Source organism: Glycine soja, chromosome 20 (genome assembly GCF_004193775.1).
Source record: "Glycine soja cultivar W05 chromosome 20, ASM419377v2, whole genome shotgun sequence".
In the NCBI taxonomy this organism is placed as follows: Eukaryota; Viridiplantae; Streptophyta; class Magnoliopsida; order Fabales; family Fabaceae; genus Glycine; species Glycine soja.
Genome location: NC_041021.1, coordinates 48,595,338 through 48,611,915, shown reverse-complemented (window position 1 = coordinate 48,611,915; position 16,578 = coordinate 48,595,338). Strand labels below are relative to the sequence as shown.

At 28.8% G+C, this 16,578-nt stretch overlaps 1 protein-coding gene and 1 pseudogene across 1 annotated transcript; both read left to right on the top strand.

The window, feature by feature from the left end:
* Positions 1 to 412: 412 nt before the first annotated feature.
* Positions 413 to 2,033, top strand: LOC114402750 (annotated as a pseudogene).
* Positions 2,034 to 7,320: 5,287 nt separating this feature from the next.
* Positions 7,321 to 13,042, top strand: LOC114402191. Its single transcript, XM_028364693.1, has 6 exons — positions 7,321 to 7,718; positions 7,814 to 7,932; positions 8,389 to 8,806; positions 11,048 to 11,419; positions 11,667 to 11,785; positions 12,128 to 13,042. The coding sequence occupies exons 1-6, from the start codon at positions 7,461 to 7,463 to the stop codon at positions 12,645 to 12,647; spliced, it is 1,806 nt and encodes a 601-aa protein (XP_028220494.1). The 5' UTR covers positions 7,321 to 7,460; the 3' UTR covers positions 12,648 to 13,042.
* The last annotated feature ends 3,536 nt before the right edge of the window (positions 13,043 to 16,578 follow it).

Here is a 16,578-nt window from a genome sequence, read left to right as displayed (position 1 = left end):
CCAAATGTTGAGCCACTACACTAGATTAATTTGTCATCTAATAAAACAGACTTTAAACTTTTGTTCAGTACAAAATTAGACTATTCTATTAATATAATAAAGCACGTCATTTTTGGTAAAATTGTGTCTAGTTTCTTTATAAAATATATGTTTTTATTATAAAAAAAAAGTTTATACATAAAAAGATCTTATTTATTATTTCGTCCAAAAATTTATAAAATATCCATACTGCTCTAACCCGAGTAAATGGAAGCATCCGTTGTTACTTTCACTGTCCAAGTCTTGGAAGGTGTTGGAGAAATAAGAATAAGACAACTAATGTAAGCAACCTACGGTAGAATTGGTTGAGCTATAAATTCTTCATATTCATAGTTGATATCTCCAACAGAAATAAAAGGGAAAAAGAAGCACGATGGAGTCGCAAGACTTGCCGGAAGGATGCGTCGCACACATATTGTCGTACAGTAGTACTCCTGAAAATTTAACCAGGCTCTCTCTCGTTTCCAAGGCCTTTTATTCTGCAGCTGATTACGATACTGTGTGGGATCATTTTATACCCTCTGATTTGTGCACCATCATTTCCCCTTCTTCCTCTAATTCTATCTCCAAGATGGATCTCTAATTCACTCTCTCCAACCGTCCCACCATCATCCACCAAGGTAGAAAGGTAATTAGGATATCATTTGTCCTTGCATGTGATGCTGTTTTATCCAGATTGTTTTTGGGTCTGTCTCTTTAAACTTGGTTATTGAAATAAACATTTATTTTAATAAAATTGATTTTTTTTTTTTTTGTTTTTCAGTGTACTTATCTAAACTGCTTTTGTTTAAAAAAATATTGTTTTGTTTATTTTTAAATATAAATTCCATCTATTTCTTAAAAAGTACTTATATGAAAGTATTAATTTATTTTAAAATTATTTTTTAAAAATTCAAACAAATCCACTCTTAATTTTATGGAATACCTAAAATAAATGAGATGTGTTGTGTTTGTGTCACTCATCAGAGCTTTCAATTGGACAACCGAACTGGGAAAGAAGTGCTACATGCTTTCCGCTAAGAGATATTGGTATTGTATGGGGTGAGAAATTTATCCAAACTTTTAATACTTTTTACATATTCTCATACAATTTTTATTTTGTATAAAAATTTTAACAGTATTAATTGTATATATTGTAGATCTTTTCACACATAAAATTTGCAGATAATTTTGTTCATTCATTGGCAAAAGAACAAAAGCTGTGGAAAAACAAACTTGGGTATAATTAATAAAGAAAATCATTAATATTTAAATAACAATATTCAATACTTAAAATCACTCATAAAAACAATGACAGAGTATATAAATAACTTTATTTGTTAAACATAGTATATAAATAACTTTATTTGTTAAACATATAATCATAAGTTGAACTCTATGAAAAAACATTTATTAAAAAATGTCAACAAAGGGATAAGTATTCGACTTTCAGCCAAAGGATACATAATTCACACAACAAAAAAATTGCTCATAAAAAAATATTCTTAAAATTATTATATTTAATTCTAATTTATTAATTTTCATCCTTTTAATTTTTTTCTTCAAGCTCCACCGCAGGTGAGGCTTCTCAATATTGCGAGTGGACAAGCCTGCCAGAGTCAAGGTCAGCTTTTATTTCACTTTCCCTTTCGTTTTATCGATTGATTTTTTCAAATGTTTTGCATGTCTTAATTTTGTGAGAGAAATAATCATCAAATATGCTATTTTTGTGTTGTCCTACTCTATTACAAGTAGGTTATCCAAAAAGTTGCGAGGCTTTATGATGTGTGCTGGTTTCACATCACTGGGAGGATAAAGAGCCGCGTCTTGTCCCCAAATACTCACTACGCAGATTTTCTTGTGCTTCCAACTTAGAAGATGATTGAGATGGGAGAGTTCTTCACTCAGGCTTGGAAGAAGATGAAGTCCAGATGAGAGTCACTGAAGCAACTAGTAATATGTGGAAGCACGGTTTCATTCTTGAAGGGATAGAAGTTAGGCCTAAACATGTCTGATCCGTCAAATACTTGTACTTATAGGTGCCAAACCTAGATGCATGGTTTTGTTAGACTGGGGGGAGAGACCGGGAATAATACAGAGTTATCTCTGTATAAATTGTTCTTTTGATTTAGCTTTTTTTGAGATAAAAATTAACTTATTGTATTATTTCCTTATTAAATGTGCGTTTTCATTAGCTTTTGTTTTTATATTTTTTTTAAGAAAATATTTCTTGAAAAACCAAATTCAACATGTGGCGTCATTTAAAAATGGAACTGATCTAATCTAATCTTATAAAAATATTATCTAATCAATTTAAAAATTAAAAATTAAAAATTTGTTTTTTTAAACTAATCTAATCAAATCTCATTTATATATTTTGAGTGACAAAATATAAGTTAAACAATCTATACTATAATATAGGTTATCTTAATTAGAATTACAAAATAAAAAAAAATATGTAAAAAAATAAAACTAATTATATTGAATTATCTATTTAAATTTAAATAATTTAATTTAAGTCAATAAAAATATATTTCGCTTAAAAATAAATTAATATTTTAGTAGAAAAATAATCTATGAAGTGTTGTTAAATTTAGAATTGGTTTAAAAGAAATTATATTTTTACTTTCAAATTTTTTATTTATAAATTAATCAATATGTATAATATAAGATAAGATAACCTTCAAGTACGAATCATATGAAATTTATTAAGCAAAACATATTTTTGTTGACTTAAATTAAATTTTCTTTAAATTCAAATAAAAATATCAATCTAATTAGTTTTGTTTTTGGATTAAAAGTAATTTTGGTTCTCTTATTTTTGAAAATTCATGATTTTGGTTCTCATATTTTAAGACAGAGACTTCGAGTCCTTTTACCTTTTAAACATGCAATTTTAATCCATTTATTTTAAAATAGAAACATTTAGTTGTTACTTATGTAAAATTTATAATTTTGATCCTTTGATCAGACTAAAAAGGTGTTGATGATTAAAAGATTAACATTAAATATGACATAGACTAAATAAATAATATTGTAACACACTACTAAATTTTGGTTTAAAGACTTTTTAAATTTGATGAAATGATCAAAATGATAGATTTTATTAAATTAGAGGACTAAGTGTCTTTATTTTAAAATAAAGGGACTAAAATTATGAATTTTGATAAATATGAAGACTAAATATCTCTATTTTAAAATAGGAGGACTAACATTAAAGGTTTTAAAAAATTGGAGGATCAAAATTACATTTAAGTCTTTACTTTTTTTGCTCAAACATATTTTTAATGCTTTAAATTTGTGCAATTGTTTTTTAGTCGTTAAAAAAATGTTTTTGTTAGAATCTCAAATTTTTAAAAAGTTACTTTTAGTTCTTCATTATTCATTGTGTCCATGGTTTCATAATTTGCAACAGTTTAAACCTCTAAATTTAATTATTTTTCATTTATTTTGTTAAGGAGCAATTTTTGATGATTTTAAAATGTTAAAAAATTTGACTCGTATGATTTGGTCAAATTTTTTTTTTACCTATTCTCACATTTTAAAGAAGAAAAATAAAACATGAATGTGGAATTCTAATGGATCTTACATATTCTACCTAATCTAAACTACAACAAATTATTTTCAAGAAATTAAATTAAAAAGATATTTTTGTTAAAAAATTATGACACATTATAACACCATTAACACAAAGAATAAGAGATACTAAAAGTAACTTTTAAAAAAAATGAAGGACTGATATTTTTTCAAGAAAAAATAATTATCCAAATTTAAAGGAATAAAACACATATTTAAGTATTATTATTTTGACATTAAAAATAAATTCTTTTATGTAAATATTTCAACTTATACTTTGACACTCAAAATATATAAATAAGATTTGATTAGATTAGTTTGAGAGAAAATAAGTCATAAATGTAAACAATTTTACATAATTATTCAATTATAATTCATCATGTATTAGATAATATTAAAAATATTATAATTTATTTATGAGAAAAATGGTCATATATAAATAAGATTTGATTAATCTTGTATAGTTATAATTTTTAAATATATTTCTCGATCATTTTTAAATTTTAATGACAAATACAAAGAAAAATGAGAAAAATGAATTATTAAAAAATATATATTTGTATAGTTATAATTTTTAAATATATTTCTCAATAATAAAGGAGAAAAATGACTAACATGAATTACAATAAAAAAATTAATGACAAATACAAAGAAAACGTAATAATGTTTATATGCATTAATATTGCTAATCTTATTTTATTTTGGTCAATAACTAAGAGATCCAAAACAGAATCGACCGAGGTTTTGTGGGTATAATATATTAAGTGACATTTTGTGTATATTTTTAAGTCAATTTAAATTGAATTCAAATAATTTGAATTCATTATGGCTGTTTCCTTTATCCGTAACTGGGTTTTGATCGTTGCATTGTACGGGATAATCAGTTAAAGTGTATTGTTACATTAATGTATTTTGATATATAATAATTAATATAAAATAAAATAATTATAATTAATAAAAGTAGTATAACACATGTTTTTGTTAACTTTGCAATAATTATATGTACAAAATGTTTGTAAATGTATTTAAATTATTGAAATATATATGTATATTTTGAATTATTCTTGTCCCAAACACTTGAGTAAAAAAAAATAATTAAAATAATTAAGTAACATTATTTTATCATTAATTGTAACACCTTCAAGTAGATAGGCAAAATCTTCTTCAATGATTTTATCAAACTTATCTATAATACTTTCATTGATAGTTACTTGGATCATTTCAGACTGTTTAGATACAAAAAATATTTAATACAATTTTTGCATAAAAAAATATTAGGTAACACAAATAGAGAACAATAACCTTTTCATCGAGTAATAACATTTTGATACTTTTAATATCATTTGATCAGTTGGCTTTTATAGTCGGATAATTGTAACTCACTCTCAAACTCGAATCCATTTTTCCCATAAACAATGTAGTCAACATAGGAATTTTTTCGAGTCATTACGCTGAAAGACAATACAACAAATGAAATATTATAAACATTTGAAAATCAATAAGATTTTCATAACCGAGTGTATTAACAATATATTTGTATATTACAGTTATATGAATTTTTTTATCCTCAAATTTCCTTGACTCATATATGAATAGTATGTGAAAGAAACGATAGCTTTTGAGTTGATTTTTAGTTGACTATTTATAGATGCTAGATGAGTAAGTATTACTCAATTATTGAATATGTAACGTTTTTCAAATAATTAAATTTTTTTAATTTGAATGATTAAATTCTAAAATAATTAATTTGAATAATTATAAAAATAAGTTTAAAAAAATTACAATGCTTATGGTTGCTTTTCTTGTTAAGTGCGAACCGAAATGTTTTAGCCCCAAAATCAAACATGCCCTTTATGGTTAGTAATTCTATGAGTAAGTATTACTCAATTATTGAATATATAACGTTTGTCAAATCATTAAAATTTCTAATATGAATAATTAAACATTAAAAATTAAATTTTGAATTCTAAAATCAAGTAACATATGTTATATTAAAATTATTAAATAAATTATTGAATATAATTATGGTTCGTTTAATTAAAATTATTAAATTATTAATTACTAATATTAAATAAATAACATAAATCTTGTATATTGATTACAAATTAATTATATTATTTTTTATAAATTAAACTTAACTTATGAATAATTAATTTCTACAAACTTTCTCATATTAATTTTTAAAAGAAATTAACTTACATAAATTAATTTTAACTTATGAAAAAGGTTAGTTTGTTTATTTTTTTATTATTTTCACCTTCCATAAATGCTTAAGGAAAATTTTATTTATATAAACATAAATTATTTTTTCTTATTTTTGTTTAAGTTTATTTTAACTTAATTATAGTTTATTTAAATCTAATGGTTACACATAATATGCACGAATTACACCTAACTTAAAGGACACATTGTAATAAAACCCTAAAAAAGAGTGCAAGCAAGAAATGAGAACAATAAAAAAGGTCATGATTTTATAATATAATTTTCAGAAATAAATTTTGTATATATCATCTTAATAAACTTAAACGTTGTCTATAATTTATAGTAGTATAAAAATTATAAAGTCCCAGCTATTTATAAAATAGTCTTAATCGCATAAAAAATTGCCCTGCATTAAAATTCTGATTACTGATATTATAATGATTTGAATTTGATTTATCACAATTGAATCGGTTATATTCTAGTAATCATTTTTAAGGGGTTAAATAAATATGTTAAATGTAATGATTTGACATAATTTTATTTTTTGGAATATTTTTTTGCATTTAATTTTAATTAAATTTATTAACAATTTATTATGGAAATGATTTTTGACATAATTTGTCACAATTAGATCCTCAAATTGTTATTAACTTCATTAATAATTTTCTATAAGGATTAATTCTTTTTATTTGATTAAGTAGTCATGAATGTACATATATTCATGTGTAACTTGAATATTTTAAATAGGCAAAAATAAATAATATATTTAAATTGTATTATAAATTACACAAAACTTAAAATATAAAGTTAAAGCAAGAACAAATATACTACTACAAATTAAAAATAACTCAAAAAATTGCATCATCACTATTCTGCTAATGAATCCTAAAAAATAATATTTCAAATACAATACTCTATCCCAAGTTCGTTGATTAGGATTGATGTCATAATTGTCACTTTTGGATTGCACTCGAGTGTTCATCATGTCCAGATATTAAATTGCAATTGCAATGTGTTAATTATAAACCTTCATTGTAAAACTATTTTGTTCAACATAATGCACATGAAGTTTGATGTTTTTCATTTATATTGTAGAATTCAAAAAAAAAAATGTGATCAGCAGACTTTGATATGAAATGTCTTCGTTAATTGAATTTTTATTAAATTATTTTTGGGATCTTTTAATTATGTGTTTCCCGCATATACAATTAAAACTTATTTTATATATATACGTGTGTGTGCGTGTGTGTGTGCGTGTAAGCATATTAAAAAATAAGATTATTTAACTTAGGAAAGTTTCTAATTTTATTGAAAATAATAAATATTTATTATATAAATATCTCTTTTTAGTTGTTATTACACTAGTTATCTTATCTCACTTTTCGTCCTTAATATAAAAAAAATATTGTAAAAAGAAAAAAGAAAGAATGACATTGAAAATATTCATAAATAATAAATTAATAAGTAAACACATGGCATGTGAATGGCTGGCTCCTTAGGCATTAAGAATGGTGCAAGCTTCCAAGCAATTTCGTAGTTGACCAAGACTTGGGAGTTATGGAGAAATGAGATAAGCAACCTAAAGTTGCAGCTTCAGCTTCACAATATTCTTGTCTGAATAATAAAAAGAAAAAAGGTTCATAGTTGATATCTCCAGCGGAACGATGAAGTTTGAAGATTTGGCAGAAGGATGCATGGCAAAAATACTGTCCTACACCACTCCTGCGGATGTATGCAGGCTTTCTCTGGTTTCCAAAGCCTTTCATTCCGCGGCTGAAGCCAACACTGTGTGGGATTGCTTTCTCCCCTCTGATTTGTCCTCTATCATCTCCCTTTCTTCTTCCGTTCCTCCCTTTCACTCTATTAAGGATCTCTATCTCTATCTCTCCGATCGTCCCACCATCATCGATCAAGGTACAAAGGTAACTGAGTATCATTAACACACTGCAGTTAAATAATCAACTATTGCTTCAGATCAGTGCTTTGATGAATCCAATGAATTAATTAACGAATGCAGAGTTTTCAATTGGAGAAGCGGACTGGGAACAAGTGTTACATGCTTTCCGCTAGAGATCTGAGCATTATATGGGGTGACACTACTCATTATTGGGAGTGGACAACCCTACCAGAGTCCAGGTCAACTTTTCCTTTCCTTTTCTTGCGGATCTTCTGCTCTAATTCTCATTCTCATCACCATCCTTTTCCTACTCTTGGTTCCATCTATCAACTCTTTACCGCTCAACACTCACTATTACTTCTTATCTATCTTTCACTTCTTTGTTGTCTCTGCGAGCACTAACTAAACAAGTTTTTTTTCTAGACTTCATAGGCCAGTCCTCTGTAGTCTGGACTCTGCACACACATTCAAAGAAAAATATATAGATAATTTAAATTTAAATAACAAATAAAACTCTGTTTTTTATTTATTAAAATACTAAAATTTGAACTTAATCGATGGATAAATAAAATATGCAAGATAATGATTATTCTTATATTATTAATTGTTTAAAATTCATTAAAATATTAAATAAATTAGTACTCAAATAAATAAAAGTATTGAAGTACTTATTCTTGTGTTGCCAATGCCAGCAGGTTCGAAGAAGTTGCTAGGCTTCGAGCTGTGTGTTGGTTTGACATTACTGGGAGGATGAACACCCGCGTTTTGTCGCCAAATACTAATTATGCAGCTTTTCTTGTGTTCAAGATGATCGATGCCGGTGGATTTCACTACGATCCTGCGGTGTTATCAGTAGGTATTTTGGGAGGCAATAGCAGTACCAAAAATGTTTGTTTGGATCCCAACTTAGTAGATAATCGACTTGATGATAGATTCCATGGACTCCAACGTCCAACTGTGAGGAGCGATGGGTGGCTGGAGATTGAGATGGGTGAGTTCTTCAATCCAGGCCTAGAAGAAGATGAGTTGCAGATTAAAGTCTCGGAGACAACAAGTAATTGGTGGAAGCGCGGTTTCATTCTTGAAGGAATAGAAGTTAGGCCTAAACATGTTTGATCCATCAAATTAATATACTTAACTTAGGCCTATCAAAGATATGTATGGAATGGAAGGGTGATCTTTGCCAAGAATGGAGGGAGAAACCGGAAACATTTGTTCTTTTCTTTTGTTTTATTTTTCTTCTTTTTTCATTGATCATTTCTATTTTGTTTTTGCATTTAGGTATAATGAACTGATTGCTTGTATTGTTTCCTCATTAAATGTGGGGTTTGAGTAGTTTATTTTTCAGTTTTTTTAAAATACATTTTTTTATGTTAACCTTATACTCTAGTTTATCTTTAACTTTAATAAATTAATCACTTGTATTCAATTACTTAATTTTAAAATATATAATATATATAATTTAATACCATAAAAAATATATTTAATGTCTTATTATTGATACTAACCTATGTTGAAAAAATCTGACTGATCATTGTTAAAGATTATTTTTTTCAATCAATTTTTTTATCTTTAAAACTAGAAAACTTATTTAATAAGAAAATTAAATTTAGTATCATTCAAACTAATAAATTATTAGTTAATATTACTGCATTTGAACACAAATTATCATATTCTTAAATTAACAAATAGGTATAGAAGGATGCATATAAAGTAAGAATAATTAAACTATATTTGAATATAAACTATTTCATTACAAATTTATAAGTGAAACAAAAGTTTCTGAGCATAAACTATTTCATTTTTAACCACCAATCAAAATTTTATAAAATCAAAATCAACAAAATTTGCAAGTGTTCACCTAAACACAAACTAATTAAACTATCTCTAGAAATAAGACTATATTTCCTCCTGAATTTTTATTTACCAAAAACTTATAATAAATTAAGATGCATAAAAGGAAGATATTATGACAGTTATGTCTTTCCAACTTCTGGCAAAAAAAAAAAAATGTCTTTCCAGCTTTATATATGAGAACAAAAATAAATTTAAATTTTTTATAAATAAATAATTTTGAAAATTTAAAATGCGACGAGTTTAGGATTAATATACAGTAATAGGAATTTCAACTCCCTTCTATATTTAGTCAGTTTTAAGAATTATATCCAGATCGATCAATTAGTGGATACATGATCCAACTTGTTAGAAAGCAGCCAAGTCCGATCAACGGTATGGTGTTTATCTTTGAGAGAGATAACATATTGCTGGGTTTTGATATATGAATGCATTCACCGGTTTACGGGTCATGTCATGCTAGCTAGTTTCCCATTGACATTGGTTGGCTGGAACAAGGAAACAATATTTTCACTATCTGTTTCGGTCTCAATCTGAATTTGGTCAACTCAAAGAATTCATCCATTTGAGTTTTGGATTTTATAGTTCACTTTTATTTTAATATAAATAGTTTAAACTTTATAGGAATAAAATAAATTACGTTTTATCAATATTGTTATGATATAAATATTAATATAACATAATATATTAATATTAATTTAATATGTAATAAATTAGTATATTATTTATCAAAAGTTTATTATTTTATTAATATAATATATTAATATTGTTTTTACATTTTTTTAAAAAAATAGCATACAATATTACAATTTTTAAATATTTAATAAATTTTAATATATTAAATTAATAACATTATATAAGTAAACATCATTATTAATATTAATCTTTTTAAATTTTAATAAAATATAATTAATATAATGACAATTTCAAAATCGCAGCTATGATAATTCCTTGACTATTTAAAATCAAAAGTGTAAAATAGACACGTGTTCAATTTTAGAAACATTGTTGATGTATGTTAGTAAGAAAAAATGTTATGTAACTTATATAAAATAGTTTTATATTATATTTTAATTATAAATTATTGCGTATTATAAGTCTGTTTATTTTATAATAATTAAATTGACAATCATATATAATTAATACCATTAAAATATTAATTTTGAAAAAGGATATCATTAAATTTTTTTGAAAATCAGAAATCTAAATGAAACATTTTAAAAATAGAAATACCAAATTGATTAATTTAAAATCTTAAATCAAAAGAAGGATAGAAAAGTAAGGCAACCTTTTATTAGTATATTTATTAATTGGGTGCGATGTCATGTGATGGAAACGCGAATTTTTAAAAATGAAAAATTTATAGGGAGAATGAAAGAGACATGGACAGATGTAAAAATCCGATAAAGTTAAAGATCCTTAGGCACTATCCATCTGTTGCTTACTTTTATTGAAAAGATCGTGTGGCAGATATGCGTGACAACATAAGACTCTTAACCGCTAAGCTTCCCTTCTCAACGAATCATCCTCCTCCTCTCACTGCCCTTATATACCGTCACACCCCTCCTCCTTCCCTTCAACACACCACAAACTGTTACAATGACACAAAGCGTTGTCGTAGACTTCAACAATCTCCCCGAAGGTTGCATAGCAAACATTCTCTCCTTCACATCTCCTAGGGACGTGTGTAGACTCTCTTTGCTTTCATCCACTTTCAGATCCGCCGCTCAATCCGACGCTGTCTGGAACAAGTTTTTGCCTTCAGATTTCCACACCATACTTTCCCAATCTTCCTCTTTATCTCTTCCTTCTAAGAAGGACCTCTTTCTCTATCTCTGCCAAAAACCGCTCCTCATAGACGATGGTAAAAAGGTACCTAAACAAATATTCCTCTTATCTCTCTCTCTCTCTCTCTCTCTTTTTATTTTAAAGTAAGGTTGTATGATTTATTTTTTGATAAAAAGATTGTTTCAAATTAACCAGTTCTCTTGTGTATCTATAGGACTAATTGTTGGGTCTTATTCATTGTTATCTCTGTTGTCGGTTGTAATAATTGTTTGTGGTGAAGCGATTAATTATACAACATTGTATTAATGTGGGAAATGGAATGATGATACAGAGCTTTCAACTGGATAAAGTATACGGTAAGAAATGCTACATGTTATCAGCGAGGAATCTCTTCATTGTATGGGGAGACACTCCCAGGTATTGGCGCTGGACTTCGCTTCCAGATGCCAGGTAATAATCAATTCAACCACTATTATTAAATTATGTAATTTCCACAATTTAGTACCTGATTTTGTTCTCAATATGAATTTATTACTGTTAAATTCTTGCAATTTAACCTCCACAATTCATCTTATAAAGCCTTACATTATTCGACGAGATGAAATTTCAATTCTCATAGGAAAACAACATCCTTAAATTATTTGATTAAGCACAGTCTATAGAAGTATCCATACTTTTAATTTGTTTCATTTAGAATGATCATACAGTAATATTGGATACATATCCTATACGATACACGTATCGTGATTGTGCATCACAGAGCATAGTTTCATAATTAAATTGGAATTGCAGGTTTTCTGAGGTAGCTGAGTTAAGGAGTGTGTGCTGGTTGGAAATCCGGGGCTGGATCAACACGGGGATGCTGTCCCCGGAGACATTGTATGGGGCGTACCTTGTGTTCAAGCCAAACCCTTCTGGATTCTACGGCTTCGATTACCAGTTAGTGGAAGTGTCCATCGGAATCGCTGGCGGCGAGAATCGCAAGCGAACCGTTTTCTTGGACGCCGAAAGAGGACGGAGGCTAAGGTACCAGATTGTTCCTCGCCGTGCCGGGACTGGGATATTCAACCGTGCACGTTTCCTTGCCCCTGTTGAGGCACCCCCTGTAGAAGATAACGATAGTCTCGATCTTCAGCACCCAAAGGAGAGAGCAGATGAATGGTTGGAGGTGGAATTGGGAGAGTTCTTCAACGATGGACAAGAGGACAAGGAATTGGAAATGGGTGTTTATGAGATCAAGAGTGGTGATTGGAAGGGTGGCCTTCTTGTTCAAGGAATCGAAATAAGGCCTAAAAGGACGCCCATAAATTAAAGCAAAGGAAAATGCTTCTTGTCACGTTTTTTTTTTCTTTTTTTTTCCATGTGTCTTCTCCTTCAGTGATAATATTTTCGAAGTATTGTAGGCACTAAATGGGGACACCTCTTTCAGATTCTTGTCAAGTATTTAGTTAGTTAATTAAATCTCTTTGTTTTGCTTAGCGTACCGCAATTTTGTTCTTCAATGGTTGTTCAATTTTTGAAGCTTCCCTGAGCAAACTAAATTGTTGCCATGCTACTGAATAATGTGTTATTTGGACCCGACTCAGTGATTAACTTGTCAGTTTATGTCCTCCTTCCGGTATGGACGCATGTCCTGATGATACGCATGAAGATATGTATGCTGGACCACTTATTATCTATTTGTTAATGCAAACATTTTATATTTCATTCTTTTAAATAATATTAAGTAGGGATGATTTTGTCAGCATTTATAACTTTGTGAACAAGAGATAAACATCAAATTATCAGATAACTATGTCATATAAAAAATTTAACAAAAAAAACATGAATTCCTCCAATACGTAATACTTTTTGGTATTGAGATGCCTAGAAAAATATCTTATAATTTCTTTCCTTTAGGGCCTATGGAATATGATGTATCTTTATCTGCATTATACTCTCACGAATACTACTTGACAAGGGATTACACATCTGAGCAAAATCCCATGACTCCTTCCTCCAAAAATCAAACACTATCTTCTCCAAATCAGCAATATGCACATAAAAAACCTTGGCACATAGCATGCCTGACCCCAACCAATCGTCATACTGGAATGACGAATAGCTCGCACCAAGTTTCACCCCAAACCCCCCGTTTTGAGTGACTCCAACTCATAAAAAATTTCTCCATACATAGGACCCCTGGCTTGTTTGGGAAGTAGCACAAATAGAAAATTGTCGCAGGTATTTGTGTTTAAACACTTGGACCCAAAGTTTCCAGGGGAGTTAATGAGCTGGTAGATTAGCTTCCCCAAGAGAGATATGTTAACTAATCGTGTTTCTTTCACACCCAAGCCACCATACTCCTTCGGCTTCACAAATGTGTTCCACCCCACCAAAGCCCAATATCTAGAATTACCCTTCATAGACCAGATAAAGGATCTGTATACTAGGTCAATTTGATTACAGATTCTTTGTTGTAACCACCACAATTGCATAGTATAAATAGCTGATGAAGCTACCACCGACTTAACACAAGACACACCTTCCCAGCTTTGTTCAAGAGGTGGCCCTTCCAAAAAGCTAACCGAGATTGAACCTTATCCAATTCTGATTGCACTCCTCGAGACGAGCTTTTGTAGATTCACTTACTTGAGCAAAACTCACAAAGCGAGACTTCTCCAAACTAACTTTCAAGACCGACATCAAACAAAACTCCTCCAAAGTTGAGGACACCACCCAAGCTTGATCCTCTGTAACCCTGCAAAAAAGAACATCATCAACGAACAGAAGATGAGAAAGACATAGATATGGAAAGCCACCTGTCTCTCGAGGTGAGCCACCTTAGGGATTAGGACAATCAAAGTATCCAATCTCTAAACGCTCCCTGCACTGTTCTCCACAACTCATCCCCAACAATAGGCCAGTACTGTTTGAAAAAGAAAGGTTGGAAACCATCTGGTCCCGGAGCCTTAAACGATTGCATGCTCATCACAGCTCTCATCATGACCTATTCTCACGTCACCAGTGCAAGTAAGGAATTTATACCTTCCTCATCAAGTCTAGGAAAAGCACCACCCTAAGTCGAAGTGTGCCTCACCATTCCATCATCAGCAAATAACTCCTGAAAGTATCTGTTGGCCTCCTCTTTCAGAGCTACAGAATCATTACTCCAAGAACCATCATTTAAGAATAGATCATGGACCTTATTATTACGTCTATGCCTTATCATGGTTTGGGCATGAAAAAACTTTGTATTTCTATCCCCTAAACAAACCCAATTCTCCTTTGATTTTTGGAATCATAAGAACTCTTCCTGGAGGAGGATTTCATCCATCTCAAGGCGAAGGTCCCTTTCAAGACGAACAAGACTCCTCACCATTCTCCAAAGCCAGTTGAATGCCATTCAAGCAAGCTTCCACTTGCCTCTTCCTTCTGAAGATGCTACCAGATACATTTTTGCTGAATTTAATGGCATCCTCCTTTACGTGTAGTTGGATTCATGCACAAAAATCTGTAATTTTACTTTCTGATATATTTTGTTTCAAGTGTTTTTTTAATTGAAAAATTCATTTTTTTGTCAGATATTTGAAAATTTAATTAAAATATATTATATTTACATATTGATCTATTTATGAATTGTTATATATATTAAAATTTTATAATAATGTATTTAAAAACTATACTTAAAAGAAATTAATTAATTGATGATATAATTTTTTACCGAAAGTTTATTAAAATTAAATTCATTTAATTGATAAAGAAAAATACTACCTGATGCCCTCGATCTCACATGATTTTTAGGATGTGCTCGAAAACTCGTTCTATTCACGTTGAACAAGTTTTTTTTCCTTTTCCCATGTAAACACTGAGAAGCAAAATAAATCTTTGAAATGATAAATTTAATCTTTCAATTATGTCTCGTTGTCATATTAGTCATTAAGAAATTTTTTAATAAGTCTTTGATTTTTTTTTAGAATTTCATTTAAGTTCCTGAAAATAATCTATTTTTCTCATTTGGTTCCTATCCTGAAAACTTAAAATGGTAATAATAGGGGATCAAAATATAATACTTAATCGAAACCCAACTCGTTTGCATTCTTGTTCTCACTACGCACGTTCACAAAACAAATAAAATAGCAACACATAATTTCTGTAGCAGCATGTGATCTTGAATTTTTATGTTTCCCTAATACTAATTTATAAGATGATAGATTAAACCATAGTGGGAAATTTATAGATACAATTGATAACGCGAAACATTTTTTTTTTATTTGGAAAATGATGGAAAGCAAGATTCTAAGTTGAGTTCAAACAAGTATGCATGAAAGTATCTCCTAAATCATATGTTTATTCATATTTAATTATGATTTTTTATCTAAAAATCGAATCAAACCAACTCTTGTGTGTTGTTATCTTATATCATCGTGGCTTCTTCTTAAATCTGAACACACAGTGACAATGTATTAGTTTCTTGTTTTGGTCAACGGAACAACAAAGGCGCAGGCCAATTCCCTTCACATGCAATGTAATTACACCAAATGATATGGACATGTGATTTTTTTTTATTGGTAGATGTTAAATGTTATAATATTAATTTTGTTAGTAAAAAAAATTAAACTCATAATTGTTTTTTCTTTTCTTTTTTAACTATCCAATCCCCTTTATTTCTCTTATGACATGGATATCCCTGGAAAGGAGGTGATCGAATTTTACAAGAAGTTCCAAGCGTGGTCCATTTGTATATATAAGATCTTCGGAGAAAATAAAGTGTAAACGGGCAGCACATACATGTAACCTCCAAAGTCCAAATAATGAATTACATAGTTGGTCCTTTTTAGCATTGCAATGTTATTATTTTACACCCTTTGCCTATCAATATGGGAATCAGATACTTGGATATCCATTTCATTCATCATTTTATAATTTTATTACAAAATATAATTTAGCTTAATTTTCAAGTGGAAGGAAATCCGAATTTTTTAAGTATGTAATAATATTAAGTTCACTGTTCACAAATAAGATTTACGTTTGTAAAATTATCATCGAAAAAAGAATCTCTATTTTAATTAATACCTAATGGTATCTTAAGAATTTTGTCTTTCTCGCTTATTATATAAGAAAATATTCTGATAAAAGAAAATTTCTGACCAGCAATGTATAGATTGGAGGAAAGCTCGCTTGTGATGTTATTATCCCTGCATACTTTAAAACGAAAATTTAGCGTTTGATACTATGCAGTCTATGCCTGCATTTAACTATGC